The 26,097-nt window shown below is 43.8% G+C and overlaps 1 protein-coding gene across 1 annotated transcript in view; it reads right to left on the reverse strand.

Annotated features, from left to right (window-relative positions):
- Positions 1 to 848: 848 nt before the first annotated feature.
- The window catches only part of GCD1 (ribosomal protein L20), a 30,418-nt gene continuing 5,169 nt past the window's right edge, over positions 849 to 26,097 (reverse strand). Inside the window, exons 2-3 of the mRNA XM_087384100.1 lie at positions 1,791 to 2,001; positions 849 to 1,610 (exon numbers count right to left, since the gene is read on the reverse strand). Of these exons, the coding sequence (XP_087240226.1) occupies positions 1,395 to 1,610; positions 1,791 to 2,001 (427 nt within the window). The 3' untranslated portion in view covers positions 849 to 1,394. The remainder of the gene's footprint in view (positions 1,611 to 1,790; positions 2,002 to 26,097) is intronic.

Raw genomic sequence — 26,097 nt, forward strand, 5'->3', positions numbered from 1 at the left:
GTATTGAAGAGGTCATTTAATCAAGGATGACATTTGTCACTAAGGGTTGTCTAGTGTCAAACCATGACCTAGAGTGAATGGTGAACTAAAGTGTGACCACAAATCTAAATGACAATAGATAACCACAAGTTACTGATTAGAGTATATGCAAGGCCTCTTGTCACCTTGATCACATAAAGCACAAAGAGAGGTGACTATAGGACCCTTGGTCAAATCCTTGCAGGAAAAACTACAATGCTCTATTCTGGCAATATGAGCAACATGCAATTGGCAAAGATGTTCATGCTAGAAAAAAAACACATTGAGTTGCATTACCACTTCATCCAACAAAAAGTCCTCAGTGAAGAAATAGACCTTGTTCACATTGTCGAACACAAGAACGGGTAGCAAATAACTTCAAAAAGTGACAGAGCCTATATCACTTTCCCTCGATGAGTTCTTATTTATTATGCAATAGCTTGGTCTTCAACAAAAGAAGGCAAAGTTGTACAAGATGTACTCAATGTATAGACCTCTGTTGCAATCACTTTGCTAAGACACATACTATGATATTTAGAAATTCAGTTTTTTGTCTTACTTGGTATCATATGCACCATGTCTTATGCATGCGTCACAAAGGTCTATACTGAGTTTCAGTCAACACTGCAAAGGTATATTGGCTCCACTAAGATGGCTAAGAAATTTCAAATTCAAAAGAATGCACCAAGTAAAAATATGGCGCACCATGCAAGTCTGCTCCAATGCATTAAATACAGGATAATTGAACAGGACACTTATTTAACTCAAGGACCCTGCACTTTTATGACAAATCTGAAAAGTTGTTCCCCATGATACATTGAAATTCAATATACAATTCTCCAAAGGAACGGAGTTAAGAAATTTGTCAGACCTTTTGACAAAAGAAGTTTATTTCCCTTCTAGTGGAAATTCTCTTCCCCATGAACATCAACATCACTTGCAATAACTTACCACAGAAGAGAGGAAAGACAAGCATGAATTTTGATATCTTTCAACCCTAGTGAGAATTTTGTTTAAAAATATGTCGTGATAATTACTTACTACAAGACCAGAACTTTCACGTGCAAGACATAAACACTTGATTGGACAAGTTTAAGAACTCTGGACACTTGATAAAAAGTTATTCACTCTCTCTCATACGAACATAATATAAATTGGGACACTGAACTATCCCCTAAAACCCTCGACCAATGAGTTGGAACAATTATTCCAGACCTTTATAGAGAAGAATCCCTTCTGCTGCTGTCACATGGACATGCATATGTGTAAGCACGATGCCCTCTAAGGCATGCAAACTGACATATGGCCAGAAGTTCCACTGGGATTGCTGTCTGACACAAGTTAAGAGATAAAAAGATAGTTCCACACTTTTGTCACTACAAAATGCACCTGCGTGGTCGAACAGCCTCTCTTTTCAAAAACAGCTTCTCCAAGTCATTCAACTTTCTATGTTTACCATCAGCAGTCGCAACAAACTTGAAACCACCACGCTTTCCTCTCTTTCCTTCCGGACCCAATTTCTCCACCAGGTAAGTCCATCCTCCTGGAGGTCTGCGCCGCGAATGTGGGTGTTGTTTAACAAGACCAGCCATCTGAACACCACAAAGGCAACAATTACCTTTTGGCAAAGCAGCACAAAAAAAAATTGCTATAACAAAAGTTACAAAAAAGTGCTGGTGTTGAGAACAAAGAGAACCTCTACAGAAAATAGTTTCAGCGGGACTTGGCTTTTTAACTCATAAGCCCAGCCAAAACTTTGAAGGAAAATTTACCTGTAGTTTGTTGAACTCCATACGCCTGACAAACTCATCTAACATCATTGTCTCCTCTTTGGCAGATGCTTCCTCAATGGCTTCCTCCTCTGGCCGGACAGAGCCTTCCCAATCTTCTGGCATAATTTTGTAGTTTGGCTTTGTTACCCAAGCAGTAACCCACTTGTCCTCTCCCATATGTGGAGGAGGACAAGGCTTTCCACTTTCGTCACTGCACATGACATCCGAATCGCAGCTTTACAATGTGAGGTGCAAAAGGACAGCCGCTAGACCATAACAACAGCTATAATTTGCACTCGAAATCGGCCTTGTCATAAATAACTCATTTCTGCATATTTTTACCACAAATGTGTAGATTTCAACACTAATCATCCATTTCCTTCTCTCCACATAGTGAAACATCCTAAAGCAAAATATGTGCTAATAAGTATTTCCAAGCATTGACAACCCCTCCCGTCAGCAAAGATCACTCTAAAACCATCTAGGGAAGCTAACTGCGAAAACAGAGTTAAGGATAAATCGTGAAAGGAAGGATACACTTGCAACCTAAACTCTAAGACAGGGCTGTGTTTAGCAGGTGGCGTTTCTATAAACATTAAAAAGCCTGAAAATAACTCTATCCCTAGGAGAGGTCCATGTGGAGCTAAGGAGTTTTCAATGTGAATGTTGCACACCATCAAAGTTGAAGAAAAGTGGGACTTTCTTTTATGACTCAATCTTCATCTTACCTGATGATAAAGGAGCATATTGAACAATACAATGTGTTCCATTGCCTGCCCTCCAGAGTCCTGAATGGCCGTTCTCTAGTACAGAGATGACTGCAAAGGCCATGATAGGCCATACTTCATCAGACTCTAGGGTGAGTTCAACTTGTCTACGGTGGTGAAGTCGCCAATGGAGAGTAAGACTTAAACATCACTGAACGGTGAGGGCATTGCAAAGACAAGACACTAAAAGGTACATGTCAATGGATACCACAACCAGACATCTAGAATCCGCATCCCATAAAGGCCTACGACTATTGAAATGCCATGCAAGACAATTGACATGAGTGCATAGCTTATGATAAAACACCTATCCTCCTGAAACTATTTGAGCTCACAACCCTCCTCCCCCCCCCCCCCCCCACCTTCAATTTCAAATGCCCTGTATACTATGAGATCTGAGGTCGCTATCATTGTCTCTTCAGGGATGGTTTCGAAGCCCTATCCAGTTTCTTGTCTTACCAAGATCAAAGATGCCTGATTCAATCATGAGGCTGTCTGACACAAGGAGCATCTCTCAGGACACATAGGCGAGGGCAAGGTGTACAGCTAGACTCTGCTCAAAGCATGATCACTGCGTTTTTCCAACCAGTCAGCACAGACTAGCAGGCCCACTTAGAGGATCCACCCAATCAGCTCATTGTATTAGGTTCTTTAAGTCTCATAGACCCTTCGATCTTTTAACGACTTTTAATAATCTCTCTCTCTCTCTCTCTCTCTCTCTCTCTCTCTGTGCAGAGGCTATCAGGACTGTGGTCAAGCTGCTAACTGAACCTTCCCTACTGTAAACAGTAAAACACCGACCTGTATATCTTTACCATTGTGCAAGGCTATTGGCTGCGGCAACACCCATAAACAAGTCTTTCAGCAAGCAATCCAATTACAGCAAAGTAATGTGTTATGTAATGGATCAAAAGTCTTTTGAGATAGCAGGGAAGTGCAAGACTAAGTGTGCTATGCCAACACGGTGTTGTGTGGAAGATACATGGGGAAAGCAGGCCCTAGAAAATGCTATGACCGTTAGCATGGCAAACACGCACGTAAGGCTACTTCTGATGTCATTGCTCCCCCAATAAGATTTGTTTGGCTTCGATTGAGAAAATTGACAGACAGGAAGCTGCCAACTTGGCACTACCGAATGAAAAAACACATGTAGAGAAAATACTGGCTGAAGTGAAGAAACGAGGGGGACGGATACATGAGGAATGGAAGAAGGAGAAAAACAAGTGAAGTGTGGGAGAAAGAGAAGGCGCAGTGGGAATTTAAAAAACAATATAAAAGACAGGATGCAAGCTATGGGGGAGGAGATACAGCAGCTTTGAGACACGAAAGGACACCAGAGCTGGCATGCAAGAAATGGAAGTCTGAAACTGTAAAACTCAGGAAAGAAACCCTTGTAAGGGTAGTCAATGTCGCCAACAAAATCAGATTGAATGAGGTATCCTTTCCATGAGACTGCAATCAAAGAGAAGTTCATACCAAAGCCGTAATCTTCGATAACTAATTCATGGAAAGTAACGAAAAATCTCACAATCTGAACAAGGTTAGATACCCTCGAGTGTTCTTCTTGAGAAATCAAGTAACTCTTAAATCCACATAGTTAGTTTTTGGATATGGAGGATAATGATTCTGTCAACCCCATCTGTTAAATTCTGCCTTGGTATTTGCTGAAAAATATTCATCATGCTAAATACCCTTGAACTCAAAGTCTTGGTTGATATTAAGGAATAATTGTTCTGGCAACCCCATCGATTGAACCCCTTGAGGCCAAAAATCTTGGGTTGCTAATGTACTTGAGACATAATATTTATGTCAACCCTAATTATTCAATTACTTGGTATTCATAAAGAAAATCCAGCAACTGAATACCCTTTTGATTCATAGTCTTGGGTTGAAATTCATGCTATACTTTCCATCAAAATCTGAGAACTATCAAGTATCGATCTTTCCAAGTATCTTGCTTCAAAGGAAGCATTCTCTCATTCTATGAAAACAAGTTGTGTCCAATCTTGAACACCAAGAGAGAACAAGCAGGAGAAACTGGAATACCATAAGTTTTTGATTCATGATGGAAGAATCTTCATGTAACTATCAATGGGCAAAATCTTGACCAAAGATATGGTCCCATGATCCATCCTCTGATTGCCCATACTTGAAGATAATCAATAAAAATTCAGTTGGCTATCTTCAGTCAATGGTACTGTTCTGGACGTACATATAACCAACTATCATACGAATAACAGCTTACGTGATCCAGAGATTACGGAAATATTCAATCCGAGATCTCTCAAGAGTAAGATCCACTATTGGATATCTTGTGCACAAAAAAACTGCTCCTGTCACAGGACCATCCCGTACTTAGGATCTGTAATCTTGGAACACCATGTCCCAATCAAGGCACTGACAGACCATCATCGAGATTGTACCTAATGGAGCTCCCTGCTTGAACCCAATGATACATGGCTTCTCTCAGGGTAAAGAAAACTTAGTCGGTTCTTGTAAAGTGTCTATTGATCTTTCCCCCAATTCAATTCACACCCTACTGGCCCTTGGGTACTGCTTCATGTTGGTTAATACTACCACATCACAGAATCTTATATGTGACATACATTAGTGTCCCATAACACCAAGGTATACCACAAGTAAAAATATCAGTGGACAATAAGAGTGAATCTGGGTAGCCAATCCCTCTTCAACTCAGACCATCCCAAATGGAGTCAGGTTGGCAAATCCATTCTCAACCCTTATCTTAATGTGATGATATCACCTCTTGTGTCACAATACCCATACCAATGGGTCTATGATAAAAAACAAGTATGTACTATCCCTTAAAGACTTTAAGACTCTTGAATCCTGTCTCTCTATGACCTCGGTCTAGAAAATTGAGAATCTGAAATAAACCCCCTTTTGACAAGACTCAAAGAAGGTGCCCAAAATAAGACTCTTCCTAGTCTAATCAATGAGAATCTTCGTATGTCGAAAGGGTAAATCCAAAAAGTATCATAGCACACAACCACATCAAGATTAAATTTCAAATAGGAAACAAACATGAATCTATCCAACACCACCAGGATTGTAGGAAGGGATAATCGACTGTCTGTATTAATTCGTGTTTTGCAAAAGATATGTCAACAACATTCATGCATCATCAATTAACCATACATCCAATGACTCATATATGGAAAATTATAATTGGAAGAAACTTATCAAAACTGAGTTACAATGTAGAAACCAAACCAACCAAAAATCCAGTTAATTCATAACAAAGACAATCAACTCCTATTAAGAATTGGGAACTGCAGAACCGAAAACGGTTTGAAACTTTAGTCGAGCCTAAAGTATGCACGTGACGGTTAAAAAAATCTGAGGACCCCAGGGCCCAAACACATCATGGTTTCCCGATTATACAAGTCTAAAACATGCTTGTAACATTTAGAACAATACGAGCCTTCTATAATATATTTATGGTATTGTGGGTTTTGGTAATAGTGAAGAGCTTCCCAAAGTTCATCCTTCAAGGAATCCATCTCGAGGAATGATTTAAGATGTAGCCTTCTGCTCCATCTCGATAAAGCAATAATCCAATGATGGAGTTTGATTGCTATGATGGCCTTCTATAGGAATGCCGAACAAGAGATAGGAAGCTGCCAGCGATTTCTGCGCACTAGGTATGCAAAAGAAGATGATGGTGGTGGTGGTGGAATCGAGCAAATCAGCGATCAGGTGGGGCTGGAAAGTAGCAATGGATAGGATTAAGGAGGAGGTGCACACATAAGAGGAGCAACATGGCAGCAGGTAAGGGAATTGCAATTGTGAAGGGAGTATCGGGAGTTGAAGTGGCGATGAAGGGGAAATTATAGGTGTGGGAGACCATCATCTCGAGATTATGCTATGCCAATCTCGCAACGCAGTACTCAACTTCTATTGATGAGAGTGCCACCTTTGGCTATGATATCTCCAACACCCCCTTCAAAGCAAAGAGTGTGAGACCCAACACCCAAGGAGTAGACTGATCCCCCCGCCACCGCAATACTACAAAGAGCAAGTCCAACTATCCAATGCCTCCTGTGTGATAATGACTTCTCACTCAGCTTGCGACCTGCAAGGGTAAACCATTCACTCGTCACCCCCCCTTACTCTGAACTGGGTGGTCAATACTATCATACCAAAGTAAAAAACAATACATTCATTTTTGGGGAACAACCCAAGGTAGAGTACCTCTTATTGACTCCAAATACATTCATTTTAGAGAGAGAACTCAAGGCTGATAACCTTTATTGACTCAACACAAAAACACATAGCATGTAAGGCCTAGAAAGCCCAATCCGAGTCATATGAATCCCCAAGAGAGAGGCCGTGAACCACAATTGTGGCTGCATATATCTCCTCAAGGGGCTCGTCAGGTTCGGCATCTTCTTCAGCAAGAAGATTGGCATGGTGCTTCTCTTGTTCATGTTCCTTCTTCTTGAAGCAATGAGCCTCAATATGTATTTTCCTATTGCAAAACCTGCAAAAAATATTCTTGTTGGTCTTTCCTTTTCTTGTGGAAGCAAATGCTTGATCACCAGGAGAGGCAAGAATGGCTTCTTTGTTACGGTCCTTCTTAGTGAGTAGAGCCACCATATCATCAAACGTGGTAGTGGCAAGGCGTAGTACTTCAATAGTTTGCTTAAAGTGTGATATCCCGTGCATATTCTTTATAAGGACAGCCATCTTATCTTCATCATCAGGCGCACTTTTCAAATATCGGGAAGTTTGTAGTACATTTTATTGACGATATTCTTGTGTTCAATAAAAGTATTGATGAGCATCATGAACACTTAAGAATAGTGTTCAATACTTTGAGGAAAGCCAGTCTTTATGTAAATAAAAAGAAAACTGTACTGTGTATGGTAAGACTTGAATATTTAGGATTCATTATTACTCCTGAGGGCGTAGAAATGGATCCAAAGAAAGTGGCTGCAATACTGACTTGGCCTATCCCTCAGAGTTTGACCACTTTGCGATCATTCTTGGGATTTGTCCAATTTTATCGAAGGCATATCAAAGGATATTCCAAAATAGTATCGCCATTGATTGATCTGACCTCAGATAAAGTATCTTTTACATGGGGACAGAATCAACAGGAGAGTTTTAACACCATAAAACAAGTTGTGGTCTCAGGACCGGTGTTAAAAATAGTTGATCCCCAGAAACCGTTTTTCCTTGAAACCGATGCAAGTGGCATTGCGGTAGGAGCAGTTCTCCTCCAAGAGGGAAGGCCAGTAGCCTTTGAAAGAAGGAAGCTTTCTCTTTCTCAACGAAATTGGCCAACTCATGAATTAGAGTTGTTTGATGTTGTCCATGCTCTGAAAACATGGAGACATTATTTGTATGGGTTAGAGTTTTATGTTAATGTTGATCATGATACTCTGAAACATTATTGTAAACCACCTGACTTGAGAGGCCGCCAAGCTAGGTGGGCAGAACTCATGCAAGAGTTTAACTTGACGATTCGGTACCGAAGAGGGAAGGATAATAAAGTTGTTGATGTGTTGTCACACATTATGCATAATATGAGTTTCACGGTATTAGAAAGTGCTTTAATGACCGAGATAAGAGAAACTCAAAAGGTGGACGAGTTGTCCAGAGCCTTTGGCCTAAGGCTCATGTATTTAAACCCACGGAAAAGGGTGACCTGGCATCCAGAAAAGGCCAAACTTATGCAAGATATACCATAAGAGATGGTATGCTGAAAAGAAATGGCAAGGTAGTGGTACCTAATCAGAATGATCTCAGGCAGAGAGTCATTGAACAATGCCATGATAGCCCATGTGATGAATATGTGACACGTTTTTCGTGTCAGGTAAGTAAGGCAGAGTGGGTGAAGCCACCCGGACTTTTACAACCTTTGAAAATACCACTAGGTAGGTGGGAAAGTATTTCCATGGACTTTATTGTAGGTCTGCCTACGCCACAAGATGGATATGATTCTATCCTTGTGATAGTTGATCGTCTTATCAAGATGGCTCACTTCATTCCGACTAGAGAGTCTGTTAGTGCCCCGCAAGTGGCGGATTTGTTTATTAAACATATATTTCGTTTGCATGGATTACCCAAATTCATAGTGTTAGACAAGGATGTCAAATTTACCAGTCATTTTTGGACTGCAGTGTTTGAGACACTAAGGACTAAGTTGGGAATGAGTAGTCGGAATCATCCAGAAACGGATGGTCATACAGAAAGAATCAACCAAATTTTAGAGGATATGCTTAGAGCATATGTGTCATTGAGGTAACATACATGGGACAAGTGGTTGCCACTCTTAGAATTTGCCTACAATGATAGAAAACATTCCTCTACAGGGTTCAGTCCGTTTGAGTTGAACTATGGTTATAGACCAACGAATCCAATTACAGTTGGAGTACCTTAGAAAGTGCTTAGTGCCGCGAACTTTGTGGTTCAGATACGGGAGATGCTAGCACTTGCGAGAGCTAACATCCGTGAAGCTATGGATAGAGCTAAGGCGTATGCCGATGAAAACAGATCCGTTAGAGAATTTAAGGAAGGAGAAAATGTTTTTTTCAGAGTTCCTTCGCACTCTAAGTCTTTGACTGCAGGAGAGTGTGCTAAGTTATCACCCCGATATTGTGGGCCGTGGTAAATTCTAAAAAGAATAGGCAAGGTGGCCTATAAATTAGAATTACCACAGGGTTGTAAGGTGCACCCAGTGTTTCATGTTTCTCGTTTAAATAAATTTTTGCATACAGGTGACTCACTAATCGAGAGTGTTGTTTTGTTTCAGGAGATAGAGCATAATACAGGACGCAAACCAACAAGAATCCTGGACAGAGGAACAATGCAAGTACGCAATCGGAACATACCTACGGTGTTGATTGCATGGCATGGTTTACCTCTATCAGAAGCTACCTGGGAATCCGTATACCAATTACGGAGAGTGTTCCCAGACTTTATCGAGGACGTTGATGCTTGAAGAGGAAAGGAATGTTACGCTCAAGTTGAGGCAACATGACCTTGGAAGGGTCAGTCGACATTTCCTTGAAAAGATCAATGTTTGTATTATATTTGCTTGGGCTTCACGTAAATGATTAAAAAGGAATCAAGGTCAAGGTCCTTGGTTAGGGTGACATGGCACAAGACTAGGTGGATCTAAGGTTAAGGGGTATAAATGCACTAAATATGCCAAGGGCCAAATGATTTCAATGATATCCCAAGAAAGGGGTAAATGATGCATTGAGGAGATGCCCTCAAATGTAGAAATGTGGCATACTAGATAATTGTGGGCTTTGGTATTCAGCATGCAGGTACTTCTCACGTGTTAGATTTTTGGATGAGCTTGCTGAACCAGAGAAATGGATGGGCGGTTATTCATCGTGCCATCACCTGTTATTTTGTATTCGTCAAATTCGTGGGCTTTGGTATTCAGCATGCAGGTACTTCTCACGTGGCATACTAGATAATTGTGGGCTTTGGTATTCAGCATGCAGGTACTTCTCACGTGTTAGATTTTTGGATGAGCTTGCTGAACCAGAGAAATGGATGGGCGGTTATTCATCGTGCCATCACCTGTTATTTTGTATTCGTCAAATTCGTGGTCTTGGCTCGGCTTATAGTTTTCTGGTTTTGACATATGATGAGGAGGGCAATGTTCTTAGTGAGGGTGGCTATGGTGAGGGGTCTCATGGATCCTCATCATCCTCTAGGAGAGTGATCATAGTTTTGGAGTTGCCACTGATGGGAGAACCTAGAGGCCATGACCTAGGCCCTAGGCTCTTGCCTATAGTAGTAAAGCTTTTTGTAAAATTCTTTGCATCTATATTGAACCTTGGTCCCCTTTTTTGTACTCACTACCTTATGTCACGAGTTACGACTCGCTACTATTTGTAATGATATATCTTCAATCCTTTTGACATGAATCATGAATCATGATATATCTTCCATAGTGCAGTTTCAATCTCAGTATAGTCACACGCCTAGCAAGGACTAGCTACTAAGACATCCCCACTGACGTCATCAACCTCCAACAGTGGGTGTAGACCATAGTATAAACATATGCTCTCACACATACCAATCCACACACCCACACATACTTGAGCATCGATTTATACAAAGGTCTTCGCACTTAATTTATGTATGCACTCCAAAGGTGAACGGCAAACTCAACCGTGACAAAGGCTAATAAAAAAGTAGCCCACATTCTCTTCATTCAAGCTGCAACTACTTGTGAAGACTATATGCTTTCATGTTAGTCTCTCCCAAATGAGCATCCAAGCAAAAAAAAATCCTTAAACCATCTAGCTGATAGGGCAACGCACCATTTAAGATAGAAACAATATATCGCAATATCAGTAGGCCGCAACATGGATGAAAACTTCACATGGTGAAATTTGCATGTCCGCTTCTAGATGAATCCAAGGGAAATGCCCAAAGTTGAAAGAGAGGGCTGAAACTTGAAAGTGGGGCCTGAAAGAGGAGGGAACAGAAGGCTGAAAGAGAGGGCTGAAAGAGGGGGCTGAAGGAGGGCTGAAGGAGGGCTGGAGGGGAGAAGATGATGATGGAGGGCTGAAGCAGGCTGCAAGAGAGAAAGGAGAGGAAAGGAGTGAATGGGGCTGAAGGAGGGCCCCTAAACCTTGAGGATGGATGGACTCTGGAGAGAGTATGAACTATGAGGCTGAAGGAGTGGAAGGAGGCAAAAATCGGAGGCAGAAAGGCAAAAAACGGGGCTGGCGGCGCATCTCGCAGGATATTGGAGACCTGGCAGCATCTGTTGTCTGAAACGCGACGTTTCAGGTCTCTGAAACGCGTTTCAGGCTGGCTGAAACGTTTCAGCCAGCCGTTTCAGGGTCCCGAAATGTTTCGGGCCCTGAAACACGTTTCAAGAAACGCCTCATCTCTGAAACGGCGTTTCAGGCCTGGCTGGGCTCTGAAACGCGTTTCAGCGTAACTGTGGCCCAAACTCATCCTCTAAAAATACAACACATAGCGCAATTTCAATCTCACGAGAGTCAGTCATAAGATTGAAAGCCATAAACTCCATCATTCTTCCCCTTAACCTCAAAGCTTGGAGGCTGCTCAACATTGAGGAATGCGGACATCACGTCCATCTGCAATAGTGGCCAACCATGATGGGCTCCTAAAATATTGTCTAAATGTTTTCATGCCGGCTGTAATTCCCTTCCTCAGAATTGAGGTCCACTACACAAATCCCTTCCAGAATATTGAAGCAAACTGCCTACTGTACTTGTCCAAAGTGCCATTGGACGTGTACATCGTCTCAAAGATCCACTTGCTGTAAACCTAGATGGTTTGAGGTTATGTAAAATTTCGACTTTAAAATCCGATACAGAAGAGCGTCCATTAATGAGTTGCATCAAATGCATAAGTCGCATGTGGTTTTGTGAGCTTTATGAGTTTCACTAAAATCCAACCTGATCTCTTTCTCTGCCTTAAAGGCCTGGTTGAGCATGATCATTGTTTCAACCATGATTGGCAGCAAGTCTAGGTAGGGGCACGCCCAGTTGAACCAGGTGGTTTTAAGTTTAAGGAGGAGAGGAATCTAAGATTAGTATTCCATTAGAAATCCTCTATTGTTCCAAAAGGGTAATGCCTACATACTAGATGCCCAAGACGCAGAGGGAAAAGGCCTCTTCGAGCGTCATGACAACCCTTGTGCTTGACATCCTCGTATCTAATAAACGTTGGCTTTGGTCAGGCAAAATTTCTATTGGCCCAAGCTGCAAATAGATATCGAATGAAATGTTTGAGATGTCGCAATGCCAAACCAATAAGGTTGAACACCTAAGACAAGGTGGCTTCTTGCCTCCATTGGAGGTCCCAAATACAAAATGGGAAAGCATTTCCATGGTTTTCATTATTGGATCGCCACGAATAAACCATGGGCATGGTGCCATATGGGTGCTTGCAAATAGACTGATCAAGATGGCCAGGTTTTCTCCAACAAACACTACTATCTACTATCTCCTCTGATCCACAACTAGCACAAGTATTTGTGGAGAAGTTATTTAGTCTCTATCGGCTTCCAACTGAGATTGTCAACAATCCTAACCCTATTTCTAGAAACAAGTGTTCAAAAGTTGGACACTAAGCTCAGCATAAGTTCATTCTAAACATCCTAAGTTAGATTGATAGACAAAGCGAGTGAATTAGATTCTTGAGGATATGCTTCGCACCTATGTCTCTCTGGCTGGGAAGCGTACCTTCCCATGGATGAGTTTGCATATAATAGAGCTAAAACACACGGTCACTAAGGTGAGTCCATTTGTCTTTATGTATAAATTCCAACCTAAGGCTCCATGGACTATTGGTCTACAAAACATAAAGGTACAAGCGGCTGCTGATTTTCTACAATTGCAGCAAGGCACGCTACAATAAGAATAAAGCTCACTTTATGCAAAACCAAAGTGCTCACCTCATGTATTTGCAGAGGGCCAGTTTGTTTATCTTAAAATCCCAAAAGATTATAGAGCTTTACAAACTCAGGAAGTTTATAAATTGTCGGGTTGTCTGCATGATTAACAACGCAGCCTATGTGAACATATATCATACAAGTCGCCAAAAGGATACATTAGGCAGCTTGGTTTCAGCAGAGGAGTCCAATTAGAAGATCTATCAATATATATTCCCTATGAACCAAAAGCAGTTCTAGGGACCCCTCAAAATGTTAGAAAATGACATCCCTACAGAGGACAACGGAAGACTAATAGATGGGCCCAAGAATTACATTACACAAGGAAGTGTTTCACTATGGGATCAAGCTTCATCAACATGTGTGTAATGGGCCCAAGAATTACATTACACAAGGACATGTTTCACTATGGAATCAAGCTTCATCAACATGTGTGTACTTCACAACAATTCATGTGTGTGTAGGCCAGCAAATAGACTGTGCATCAAGACAAATATAGAAGCAACACATATACATATTACGTTTCCGTCTGTCCACAATCTAGACACAATACAATACCAAAATGTTCTACTAAATGCCTAGCACCTCTAGATCTCTAAGCCCGCATGCTCCACTGAGCTTATGTAGACTCTCTGTGCAAAGGATCCCTTCCACCTTGCTGTCCAGAAAGCCAGCCTAGGTGCATGGAGTTCTACCAACAATACCAAAATGTTCTACTAAATGCCTAGCACCTCTAGATCTCCAAGCCCGCACGCTCCAGTGAGCTTATGTAGACTCTCTGTGCAAAGGATCCCTTCCACCTTGCTGTCCAGAATGCCAGTCTAGGTGCATGGAGTTCTACCAATCTAAAAAATGTGCACGGAGAACAAATCACATACGATTCAGAAGGCGGCATTAAAGACCACGCAGATTACTGCTTGCTACCCGCAACGAAACGGGCAAGTGGAGAGCCCCACAAATCATCCCCTTCACACACATATCGGATTGATTGATGATCAGTCATCAATAAGACAAATCTAGAACCATACAAGTAATGCCTCCAAACCTTGAGAGCATATACGACTGCATAAAGTTCTTTTTCCATGGTAGGCCCACGATATTAAGTATCATCGAGCTTTTTAATCTCAAAAGCTATAGGTCGACCTTCTTGGAATAATGCTGCCCCAATGGCCTAGTCACTCGCATCGATTCTCCAATGCATAAGGCCGGGTAGGATCGAGCAATGCTAGAACAAGCACACTCTTGATACAAATTTTGAAAGTAGGTATCGAAAGCCTTGTTCAATGCTTCATTCCAAGTAATAGGTTATGTAGACCTCCGGCCACGACCCTTCAATACATTGGTCAAGCGGACCGTGATTTTGGAATAATCACGAACTAGTTTTCTCAAAAAGACAGTAAATCCTAGGATAGAACGAAGTTGTTTCACTGTTTGAGGTATAGGCCAAGCCAAAACCTTTTGCCTATGATCTTCATCAATGCTAACACCTTCACAAGTAATCTTGTGTCCTATGTAAATGATCTGTTTCCTGAAGAAATCATGTACTAATCTTGGCATATAGCTTATTCTGTCTTAATAATTTAGACGATCCTAAGATGACCAATATGATCCTCTAAAGTCTTGCTGTAAACTAAGATATCATCCAAGAACACAACAACAAACTTGCCCAAGAACTCTTGGAATAACATTTATCATATGTTGCGAGAGCATTAGTCAGTCCAAAAGGTAATACAAGAAACTCGTAATGACCATACCTAATCCGAAAGGCTATCCTTTCTATATGTTTAACATAAATACGACTCTGGTGGTAAACAGTCCGTAAGTCAATCCTAGTGAAATACATTGCTCCAGCCAATCTGTCCATTCAGTCATCAGCACGAGGGAGAGGATACATATTCTTAACCGTGATTTTATTCAATCTTTTATAATCCACACATATTAGTTGATCGGGAAATACATCACTAAAATCATTCAACAACTTCTTTATTTCAATATGTTCAACCACACTTAATTCATTTGCATCAGACAAGGAGACAACAAATGAAAAAAATGGAGTCAAAACACATTGAAACACATCATAAGAAGTTGTTTGTAATATATTTCGAACTTCAATCGCATTTACAAGAGGTCCCCCAGAGGAATGTATGTCATCACACTGTATCAAAAGTCGGGTGTCCCCGTACAAAAGAGAAAGGGTATGAGCTTCCCAATCAAATTGGACATGATGGGTTTTTATTCAATTCCCAACAACAAGTCTACATGATCCAAGTGCATAACATAGCACTCCAAAATAGCCTCGTAGGCCTGAATCCGGATGTGAAATCGATCCACCTTGCGATCCCAAAACTGCTTCCCAGCTGGAAGCTGCACCTCGTAGGTGTGATCACTAGGTTAGCTGTAGATTCTGCACAACTTTTGTGGTTAACAAAGTTGTGACTGTTGGAAAGGTCACCACCCCATCTATAAGCCCCCATATGAGGAGAGTGGGGGGGGAGGGAGACCTAGGGCAGAAGATGCCCAGAGAAGAGAGAGGCAGGGGGCTGCCACATGGGCAGCACCTCACAGCCAAGAGAGAAGAAGGGGGCTGCCACACGGACAGCAAACAGGCTGTCATGTGGGCAGCACAAAGATCAAATCACTGAGGTGGAGGATCCCTGAAGGAACAGTACGGAACAGCAGCGTCTCTAGTACGGATGATTATGCATGGTTGTACGGGACTGGTGCAGATCCTTGGATGTATGGACATGGCCTAGCAGAAGGCAGAGCTAGAAGGTCTTGGAGGCACTTGCATGGAGGCCAGGTGGAGCAGCAGAGAAGGGCTGCAGTGGGCAGCACCCTGGGCCAGGAAGCTGGCCAGCCCACATCCCCATGCATAGGGGGGAGTGGAGGGGGCTGGCACACAAAGCAAGGGGGGGCTGGGCCCCCACTTCAAGGCGGGGAGCACACAGCCCTAGAGATGCGCCCACAGCCCAATAAATAAGGGCATGTGGGGTCGGTTTTATGGCAGACTGGTCGGCCATATTAGGGCAGGCCAGTGGGTCACTTCAAAGGGCCCTCAAGGCCTATAAAAGGGAGGGCCTTGTGCCCTCATTCATTATCACTTGAAGCAGCTTTTGAGGAGCAGAAAGGAGCAGCACCAGCAGCAGCAGTTGGGCCTCATCCTGGAGATGAACCTGGATGGAGACCTGCAGACTTAGCTCACTCAGAGGGCTGCGCACCTAGGCTGGTTTGCAGACAGCAAGGTGGAAGAGATCTGGACGGAAAGTCTACTTACGCTCGAGGTGGAGCACGAGGGCTCGAGTCTAGAGATAGTCAGCAGATAGGAGGAGTACCTTGTGGTAAGATCAGAGGACCACACCATTGGTGGGACTCTGGATCTATCTCTTCTGTATTGTGTCCATAGCTTTGGACGGAAATATATTATTTTGGTGGTTTCTCTATCTGGCTGGTTCATTGTCTATTGATGAGTCTGCACATCTATTCTATGCACATAAGTTTAAGAAGTTTGTGATTCCACACCCCACACCACACTGTGTGAGCTCCTGGGCTATTCTATCCCTCTTCCGCTGTGCGTACCCTCTGTTAGGTGATTTCTAACATGGTATCAGAGCCCACTCTTGGGAATCGACTTCCACGACTGAAGGAATGTGCCCTTCCGAGAAGGAGGGTGACTCAGGTTCAATCAGGCATTAAGAGTTCTAGTCTACTGAAGATTGACTTTGATCGACTTTGTTGTGTGGTTTAGCAGCAGAAATGTCGACCTCTTCAGCCCTTGCTCTCCCTTCCTCCTCCCCCATATTTCTTTCTTTCACTATCCCTAACTTTGGAGAGCCTGGGAAATTGGCTGGGTCAAATTACCCGATCTAGAAGGTGAAGATCCGGAGTCATTTAGTGGCTCAAAAGCTATGGAAATTGACAACGGGAGTGGAGGTGAAGCCGGAGGACATGGTGGACAGATAAAGGAATATATTCATGGCAGTAGATAGAGAGGAGCTCGAAGCTTGGGAAAACAGAGATGCCCATGTCCTAGCATTGATCATAGGGACTACGACGGACTCCGTGCTTCCTCACATCCAGATGGCCAATGCGTCAGTACAGACGTGGGTCACTCTGAAGGATCTATACGAGACAGACAACATATCCCGGATCTTGCTTCTTCAGCATCAGCTCTACAATCTTGATATGGATGAGGGAGATTCGGTACATAACCAAGGTGGTGAGGGATCAACTGGCATCAGTTGGTCAGAAGGTGGACTCATGCCATTTGGCCTTGATGGTACTGAGGAGGCTACCTTGGAGTTTCAAAAGCTTTGTTACGACTGTGACAGCAAGACAAGGGACCCAACCTCTGACTTTTGAGGAGTTGGGTCCATTACTGCTACAGGAGGAAGCTAGGGAGAAGCTCTACAACAACGACAAAGACGACAAGGCATTGCTGGCAAAGGAAAGGGAAAGCCTAACGGTGGCAAGCCCAAGAAAGACGACTCTGATGACGAGGACACTTTCAAGAGGAAGAAGAAGAAGGAAGTGCTTCTATTGTGACACGCTGTGTGGATAAAAAAGGAAAAATATTTTTCACTTGTAGCATGTTGCTGGGTGAGTGTATAGCTATGTACATAGCTAGTTGGTTGTGGAAATGAGCAGTGGACACCCTCATGACGGACTCCACATTAATGATATACTTTTGAGATGGAAGACGCTTCTACAGGGACTCTGGGAGATAATGAAGTGCAGTGAAGGGGCACCAAGCATGGCCAGAGTGTGATGGGGTTTTGTTGTGGGATGACATACGCCTTTCATGGTTGTCCCGAGTTCTCTCTATATGAGGGCATGAACTAAATGCTAAGTGTTGGTGGCATGCGAGTGAGTGAGTGCCTAACTAGAACCATATGGGCATTAAGAGCTTTGGTATAGTTAGAAGGATTGGGAGAGTGGTAAAAAGCATGGAATGACGTGGCTATAGTAAAAAAGGTATCCATGCAGGTGGCTACGTGACGACGAGGCGAGGAGGTTCTGGAGGGCGAGGTGGCGACTGCAAGTAGCATTGCTACGAGGAGAAGAAGAACGGTGAAGGACTAGCAGGGTGGTAGGCACGGACCTCGAGTTAAAGTGAGGACTGTGTGAGCTTTGAAAGGAGGAGCTGCTGCTTGTTGAAGGGAGTCGCAATTGCAAGGTGGGAGATTCTTGGAGGAGAAGCGTCGCCAATATACATGCTGGAGAACAGGAGAAGCAGGGAGCTTCTGAGATAGGGGGGGTCTCTACAATGGAAGCGGGGGAATAGCAACTGCATGGATCGGGAAGTGTTTTGGCTAAGGGGGCCGTGGCTCTTGCTGAGGGAATCTAAAACGACGAGAGGTCATGAGCTCTGTGTGTTCTGTGTGTAGAAGAGCAGCATCAATGGCTCGTCGATCCTACGGGAAGAGTAGTTGATAGCGCAGGCTGGGAGCTTTTGGAATCGAAGGAGCTTGACGACTACGCAGGTCTAGTGATTCATGGAGGATAGCGGAGGTCATGTATAAGCAGGAGGACTTTGCGAGCTCAGAAGAAGGCGCTGGAGTACCGTGATTGATAGAGAAAGCTGCTGGAAGGAAGAAGACGATGGTGGGCACATAAGCTTCTTGGCTGGCTGAGAACATGGGAAGGATGGCGCAAGGAGACCGTGAGTTGCTGGTTGTAGATGGGCGTCTCAACTACGAAGGACAGAGTATCTTGGTGGATTAAGAGGTTGACGATTGCATTGACGTGGAGGTTCCGGACTTGGCTGGGGAACACACATAACTAAGAGAACGATACGCTAGAGGGAGAGAGGACGAGCACACAAGCTTGGGTTTGAAGTGGAGAACCGTGAGCTGATGGAGGAGCCAACTATCGGTGGCAAGGTGATGGCGCATGCAAAGTATATGGGCAGGGAGTTACTCAGCCAGTGTGTCTATTGCGTACCATGAAGTTTCTAAATGGAGGAAGCTACGCATGAGCTCTTTGGGTTTCTGAGAAGCAAAAGGACCAGTCAGAGCAAGAGAAGCCATAGCCTCGATCATGATTTTGAATTTTGAGAGAAGAAGAGGACTACTATAAGAACACCTTAGTAGGATTTTGGAAGAGGTCGTCTTTTTCTTGATGGAATTGCATGAAGAAGGTGCCAGGAGAGTTGTAAAGAGAGCATGGGCTTGCATTAGTTGTGGGTTGAAGGCAGAGAGGCATTGCCAGGCAGAATATCAAGATCTCCAAGGGTGGCGAGCTGTGATACGGGAGCGTAGTGCATGTCAGATTTCCTTTAGTCCATAAGGAACTTGTGGATGGTTGTCCGATGAGTTGTGGGATTGGATGCATTATGTCTTTGTATGCTTTGTGAGCTTGAACTCAATCAGTAGGAGTTTGTGTTGGGCTGTGTATTCCTCTGGTTTTTTTTAAAGAGTTGTGTGGCTTCCCGAAGAAATGTAACCAGAGTCTGAGTTGTGTCCGGAAGTGTAGAGATAAGGATGTTGAATGAATGCCTCTTGTCTTGTGATTGTGTTGTTCGGGTGTTTTGAACGTGGATGAGTGTGGCTGTGAAGGCAGGTTAGGCTCTACTACTTTTGTCCATCCACGTTTTGGTGCCTCCACGGAGGAAGTTCACTTCAGTTTACAAGATTGGAGGAGCAGGTGTTCTGAGATGTGTTGCAAGCAATGGGGAGAAATCCACACATGAGAGTGATACAGTGTGAGTGGTGTGGAAAATGTGGTCACAGGAAGGACAGATGTATAGAAGTCCAGCTACGTGTGATCCAACTCCGAGCTAGAGTGCAGAGAGCTTTGAAAGTGCTTGCCCGTAGGAAAAAAAATGCTCTTCAGATGTAGAGTGAGCTTCTTCAGTAGTGTATTTGTTTTGTTGCCTTCGAGTTTTGTTGTGGTTGAGAAAGCCAGGGTGTGTGACAGTTGAAAGATTGTGAGGATGGCAGAGGACTTTCCAGAGTTTTGGGGGATGCCATATGAGAATGCAGTGAGATTCTTGGAAAAGATGGAATTCACAGCACTTATGAAGGATAGGGCAACCCCTCAGATTTTGTTTCAGATCATGAATTATTGTTTGCAGGGAGATGCAAAGGCATGGTTGCAGACTCAGATGGCTACCTTCAGGACTACTCATCCTCAGCAGCAAAATCCGGAGTATACAGTGGTGAGAGCAGCTTTTCTTGCACGGTTTGCACAATTCAGGAGCCCTAATGAAGTATGGAAGGAGTTGTGCAAAATTCAGCAAAGGGATGGTCAGGATGTGGATCAGTATCTGATAGAGTTTGGTAGACTGTGGAGTCTATGGTGTGAGGCTTTGATTCCTGAAGTACCCCCGCAAATGATAAAGAGAGACCGGTTTGTGGCTGGTCTGGAGTCTACCCTCCGTCTGAAGGTGGAGATGAAGAATATTGATAGTTTTGAGGATGCAGTAAGAGTGGCTAGAGAGAAAGAATGGAAGGTTAAGAGACTGAGGCAGCTTGGTATGCAAGAGGAGCCTAAAACCCTGGTCAGTAGGCCAGAAATGATCAAGGCATATGTAGAGAAAGAGCCGGTGTCTGTTACTGTGCAGGATGATTCCCTGAGAAAGGATTTGCATGAAGCTGTGGAGCTGATGAAAACACTCAGCCTAAATTGGATAGAGATTGCAGGAAGAAGCAGAGGTCAAAATAACAGCGGAGACGCTATGGATGGAGGAGAAGGAAGTTCAGCTGATGCAAAGAGAGTACCAGATTATGTGATGAGCTGTAGACTGGAATTGGAAGAGGAACTTGAGGAGACAGTCACAGATGAAGAGATAGATTTTTTGAGTGAGACAGAGGAAGAGAGCATCTCATCAGAGGAAGAGAGTCAGTTGTCTCCACTGTTAAAGGAATCTGATGATGAAAGGGAGCTGGATATCATTACACTTATGAGTGGAGGCTTGTCACTTGCTATGGAAGAGGGTGTTGCTCAGCTAGATCTGTGCGAGGTGGTAGAAGAGAGCCCGAGAGAAGGGGTTGCTACCATAGATGGCAGAAATGTTGAGAGCCCATTAAAGGCAGCTAAGGATAAGTCTATGTGTGTAGATGATGATGATCATGCTCCAGTGTTGAGTGGTGATGATATGCCTATGATGGCTGAATGCAATCAGTTTGTGGTTGACACTGTGATTGTGCATACCGAAGAAGATGAGATTTCAGGTTCAGCAAATGAGGAAGAGAGGTGTGAAATTAGTAGTGAAGATGAGAGCTCAATCATGTGTGACAGTGATGAAGCTGATGTGGCTATTACTGATAAAGTAAAAGACCTACAGTCAGCAAGTGTTGATTGTGTGCATGCAAACTGTGATGAGTATGATGAGGTTAAGATTCAGTGTTTACAAGATGATGGTGATTCAGAGGATGAGATGGATTGTGTTCTTGATGATGCACTGGATGATATGTTAGCATTGATCTCTTCGAAAGAGAATGAAAACACCAGTATGCATGTTGAGTTAGATGGCAGTGATAGTGTGGTTGATGATCAGCTGGATGCTTTACTTGATGATACCCTCATGGATTTTGCATGTGTGGTTGGCAATGACAAGAAAGAGTATGCTGGTATGTTTGAGCATTCTTCAGGTGGAAGAGATGTTTGTTTGCTCCTGAGTGATCTTGATAATTCATGTGATGGGTTGAGTTTTGCAGCTTTGAAGGTTGAGGCAATAGGGTATGCTGAGAAGTCCCTAATCATAGATTATGAGCTGGTTGTGCCTGTGAGATCTGTGTGTGAGGTTGTGACCTCAAAAGATGTAGCTCATGTGAAGATGAGCAAGACTCATGATATAAGTGTGACGGCTGATAGCCAGTGGAGTTGTGTAATATCTTGGCGGGATAAGATATGGGATCCTGGAGGCTTAGTGAGGAAGTGGATACATGGAAGGAGCTGGTGGCTACATCAAATTGGTGTGTTGTTGATTCCTTTTGATCCAGGAGGATGGTGGATTATGCATATCTGGCAGTGGAGGGTTCAAAGTTATCCTTTTGATCCAGGAGGAAAGCAGAGGCATAGAGCACAAGCTTGTTTTGTTTTTGATCCACGTGGTTTGTTAATCTTTTTTCTTTAGCTGCTGGACATGAATGTCACAGCAGAAGAGTAGGGGTTGCTAGAGATGTGTGGATAAAAAAGGAAAAATATTTTTCACTTGTAGCATGTTGCTGGGTGAGTGTATAGCTATGTACATAGCTAGTTGGTTGTGGAAATGAGCAGTGGACACCCTCATGACGGACTCCACATTAATGATATACTTTTGAGATGGAAGACGCTTCTACAGGGACTCTGGGAGATAATGAAGTGCAGTGAAGGGGCACCAAGCATGGCCAGAGTGTGATGGGGTTTTGTTGTGGGATGACATACGCCTTTCATGGTTGTCCCGAGTTCTCTCTATATGAGGGCATGAACTAAATGCTAAGTGTTGGTGGCATGCGAGTGAGTGAGTGCCTAACTAGAACCATATGGGCATTAAGAGCTTTGGTATAGTTAGAAGGATTGGGAGAGTGGTAAAAAGCATGGAATGACGTGGCTATAGTAAAAAAGGTATCCATGCAGGTGGCTACGTGACGACGAGGCGAGGAGGTTCTGGAGGGCGAGGTGGCGACTGCAAGTAGCATTGCTACGAGGAGAAGAAGAACGGTGAAGGACTAGCAGGGTGGTAGGCACGGACCTCGAGTTAAAGTGAGGACTGTGTGAGCTTTGAAAGGAGGAGCTGCTGCTTGTTGAAGGGAGTCGCAATTGCAAGGTGGGAGATTCTTGGAGGAGAAGCGTCGCCAATATACATGCTGGAGAACAGGAGAAGCAGGGAGCTTCTGAGATAGGGGGGGTCTCTACAATGGAAGCGGGGGAATAGCAACTGCATGGATCGGGAAGTGTTTTGGCTAAGGGGGCCGTGGCTCTTGCTGAGGGAATCTAAAACGACGAGAGGTCATGAGCTCTGTGTGTTCTGTGTGTAGAAGAGCAGCATCAATGGCTCGTCGATCCTACGGGAAGAGTAGTTGATAGCGCAGGCTGGGAGCTTTTGGAATCGAAGGAGCTTGACGACTACGCAGGTCTAGTGATTCATGGAGGATAGCGGAGGTCATGTATAAGCAGGAGGACTTTGCGAGCTCAGAAGAAGGCGCTGGAGTACCGTGATTGATAGAGAAAGCTGCTGGAAGGAAGAAGACGATGGTGGGCACATAAGCTTCTTGGCTGGCTGAGAACATGGGAAGGATGGCGCAAGGAGACCGTGAGTTGCTGGTTGTAGATGGGCGTCTCAACTACGAAGGACAGAGTATCTTGGTGGATTAAGAGGTTGACGATTGCATTGACGTGGAGGTTCCGGACTTGGCTGGGGAACACACATAACTAAGAGAACGATACGCTAGAGGGAGAGAGGACGAGCACACAAGCTTGGGTTTGAAGTGGAGAACCGTGAGCTGATGGAGGAGCCAACTATCGGTGGCAAGGTGATGGCGCATGCAAAGTATATGGGCAGGGAGTTACTCAGCCAGTGTGTCTATTGCGTACCATGAAGTTTCTAAATGGAGGAAGCTACGCATGAGCTCTTTGGGTTTCTGAGAAGCAAAAGGACCAGTCAGAGCAAGAGAAGCCATAGCCTCGATCATGATTTTGAATTTTGAGAGAAGAAGAGGACTACTATAAGAACACCTTAGTAGGATTTTGGAAGAGGTCGTCTTTTTCTTGATGGAATTGCATGAAGAAGGTGCCAGGAGAGTTGTAAAGAGAGCATGGGCTTGCATTAGTTGTGGGTTGAAGGCAGAGAGGCATTGCCAGGCAGAATATCAAGATCTCCAAGGGTGGCGAGCTGTGATACGGGAGCGTAGTGCATGTCAGATTTCCTTTAGTCCATAAGGAACTTGTGGATGGTTGTCCGATGAGTTGTGGGATTGGATGCATTATGTCTTTGTATGCTTTGTGAGCTTGAACTCAATCAGTAGGAGTTTGTGTTGGGCTGTGTATTCCTCTGGTTTTTTTTAAAGAGTTGTGTGGCTTCCCGAAGAAATGTAACCAGAGTCTGAGTTGTGTCCGGAAGTGTAGAGATAAGGATGTTGAATGAATGCCTCTTGTCTTGTGATTGTGTTGTTCGGGTGTTTTGAACGTGGATGAGTGTGGCTGTGAAGGCAGGTTAGGCTCTACTACTTTTGTCCATCCAACGCCAGGTCATTTTGCGAAGGACTGCAAAAAGAAGAAGGTGGATCATAAAAACAAGAGGAAGGAGTCCGACTCAGATTCAGAGGGTGGCATGAAAGCCAAAGCAAATGTGGTGATCAAAGAGTTGTTCTTGGTGACATCTCAGTGTGTTACTGAGGTCAGATATGCCGACTTAGAAACCACAATGATGATGTTTGACATTGAGATGTGGATCGACGAGGAGTTAGATACCTTTGTGAAGGTGAAGGATAGCATGGAGTGCTTGGTATCTTCCAGGTTTGTGGCTATTGATACTAACACGAGGGTGGATTCCATGGAGTGCCCTTGGGTCTCATGTTCAGATAGATGCTGTACTTCAGAAGGGGACAGTACAGGATTACACAAGCTTTTAGGATATGTCCCTCGACAAGGTGCATGGTTTGCTTTCAGAGCAAGCACACAGGCACTACAACGATCTCATATGTACTTAATGTCTCAATTTAAGTCTTTATAGCATGTTGTGGAGAGACTTTGCTCTTCATTTCTCTCACATAATGCGAGATTGGAAGGAATTGGCCTTCTTCGAAGGCAGAAGGGGATGTGTGGGTGCTTCTTCAAATCTCAAACACAAATTGCTAGAAGGTGATGGACTAGGTGTATTGAAGCTAGAAGAGTACCTGCTTGAGAGCTCAGCGAGAGTTCGTGGTTAAGTTTATCTGGAGATATTTTTTTGTTACGAACCTTACCAAAGGAAGGACAAGTTGAGTCAGATCCTCACAGCATGGTGCCTGGATATGGCTTTGTTCCTCGTAGGCATATCATGGACAATTGTTCACTCATTATGAGGGGGACGACTTGAAGCTCGTGGCGGTTAAATTGCTCGAGTTCAAAGGTGGGAACGCGACTGAAGGTGGTGGTGCCAGGAGGTGCTACCAGAGATGGACCTATGTACCAGGATGGTGTGCGGAAGCGGAACCAGACCTGGTGGAGCATGAGCCACTAGATTAAAAACCAGGAAAAGATTTTGACATCGAAATGTTTCAAAGGACTACCACCAGGGAGTTACTGGAACATTGTCATCAACAAGTTGGCATTGGGCCGAGATGTGTCAATGAGAGGGGGTGTTGGAAAGGTCACCTCCCCATCTGTAAGCCCCCATATGAGGAGAGCGCTTCAACAGAGCATTTTTGGAGGTTTTCAATGCCAAGAACAGGCTTTCATTACTCCTGCTGTGTAGTCGGCCACCTAACAGCACTCTCTGCAGCATTTCGAGTCATTTGAGGTCCTTTTCAAGCAGTCTCTTGGCTTCCAACACATCTACTACAGCCGATTTTCAGGCTAGTGTTCTGCTACACATTTCGGAGCTGTTCTAAGGAGCCTCCCTGCACATTGGTGACCAGCCTTTTCACTTCGGGGTGCCCTAGTGAGCCATTTTGCAGATTTCGGACCTGCTACAGCACTTCAGGCAGTTTTCTCGGCCACAAGGGCCCCTTTCGTGGTTCAGTTCTACATTTCAGACCATATTCTTGCTGTGTTTTGATTAGGATTGGTAGTTGGAGCATCGCCAGCCACCTATCTTTGCCCTTCTTGCATACGTAGAGTCTACTATTGTGTCTTGAAGACCTAGAACAGCCAACTCAGTTGATGGTTATCCATTTCAGGCTCCTGTCCACTCTCACAAAGCTATTTTCAATCATGACCTCTTTGTCTTCAAGTTCTGTCCTCGTGGAGAAGTTTAAAGGGGAAGGTTTTCCCACATGGCAAACCAAAATGCAGCTTCTCCTTATGCATGAAGGAGTTTGGGATGTTGAGGATGACCAGGTTGAGTTTCTTGATCAACAACACCAAAAGATTTGGAAGCAACAGAATGCTAAGGGCATTGCCCTCATTGAGAAGGATCGTCGCAATAAGGAAGCCGCTCTTGCCTCTCCTATTGATCATGCATTTGCTTCCACAAGCAAATGGAAGACCAACAAGA

This window comes from Dipteris shenzhenensis, chromosome 13 (assembly GCF_047967505.1).
Source record: "Dipteris shenzhenensis isolate YYH24624 ecotype China chromosome 13, Dip_SZ_1.0, whole genome shotgun sequence".
NCBI classification, from domain to species: Eukaryota; Viridiplantae; Streptophyta; class Polypodiopsida; order Gleicheniales; family Dipteridaceae; genus Dipteris; species Dipteris shenzhenensis.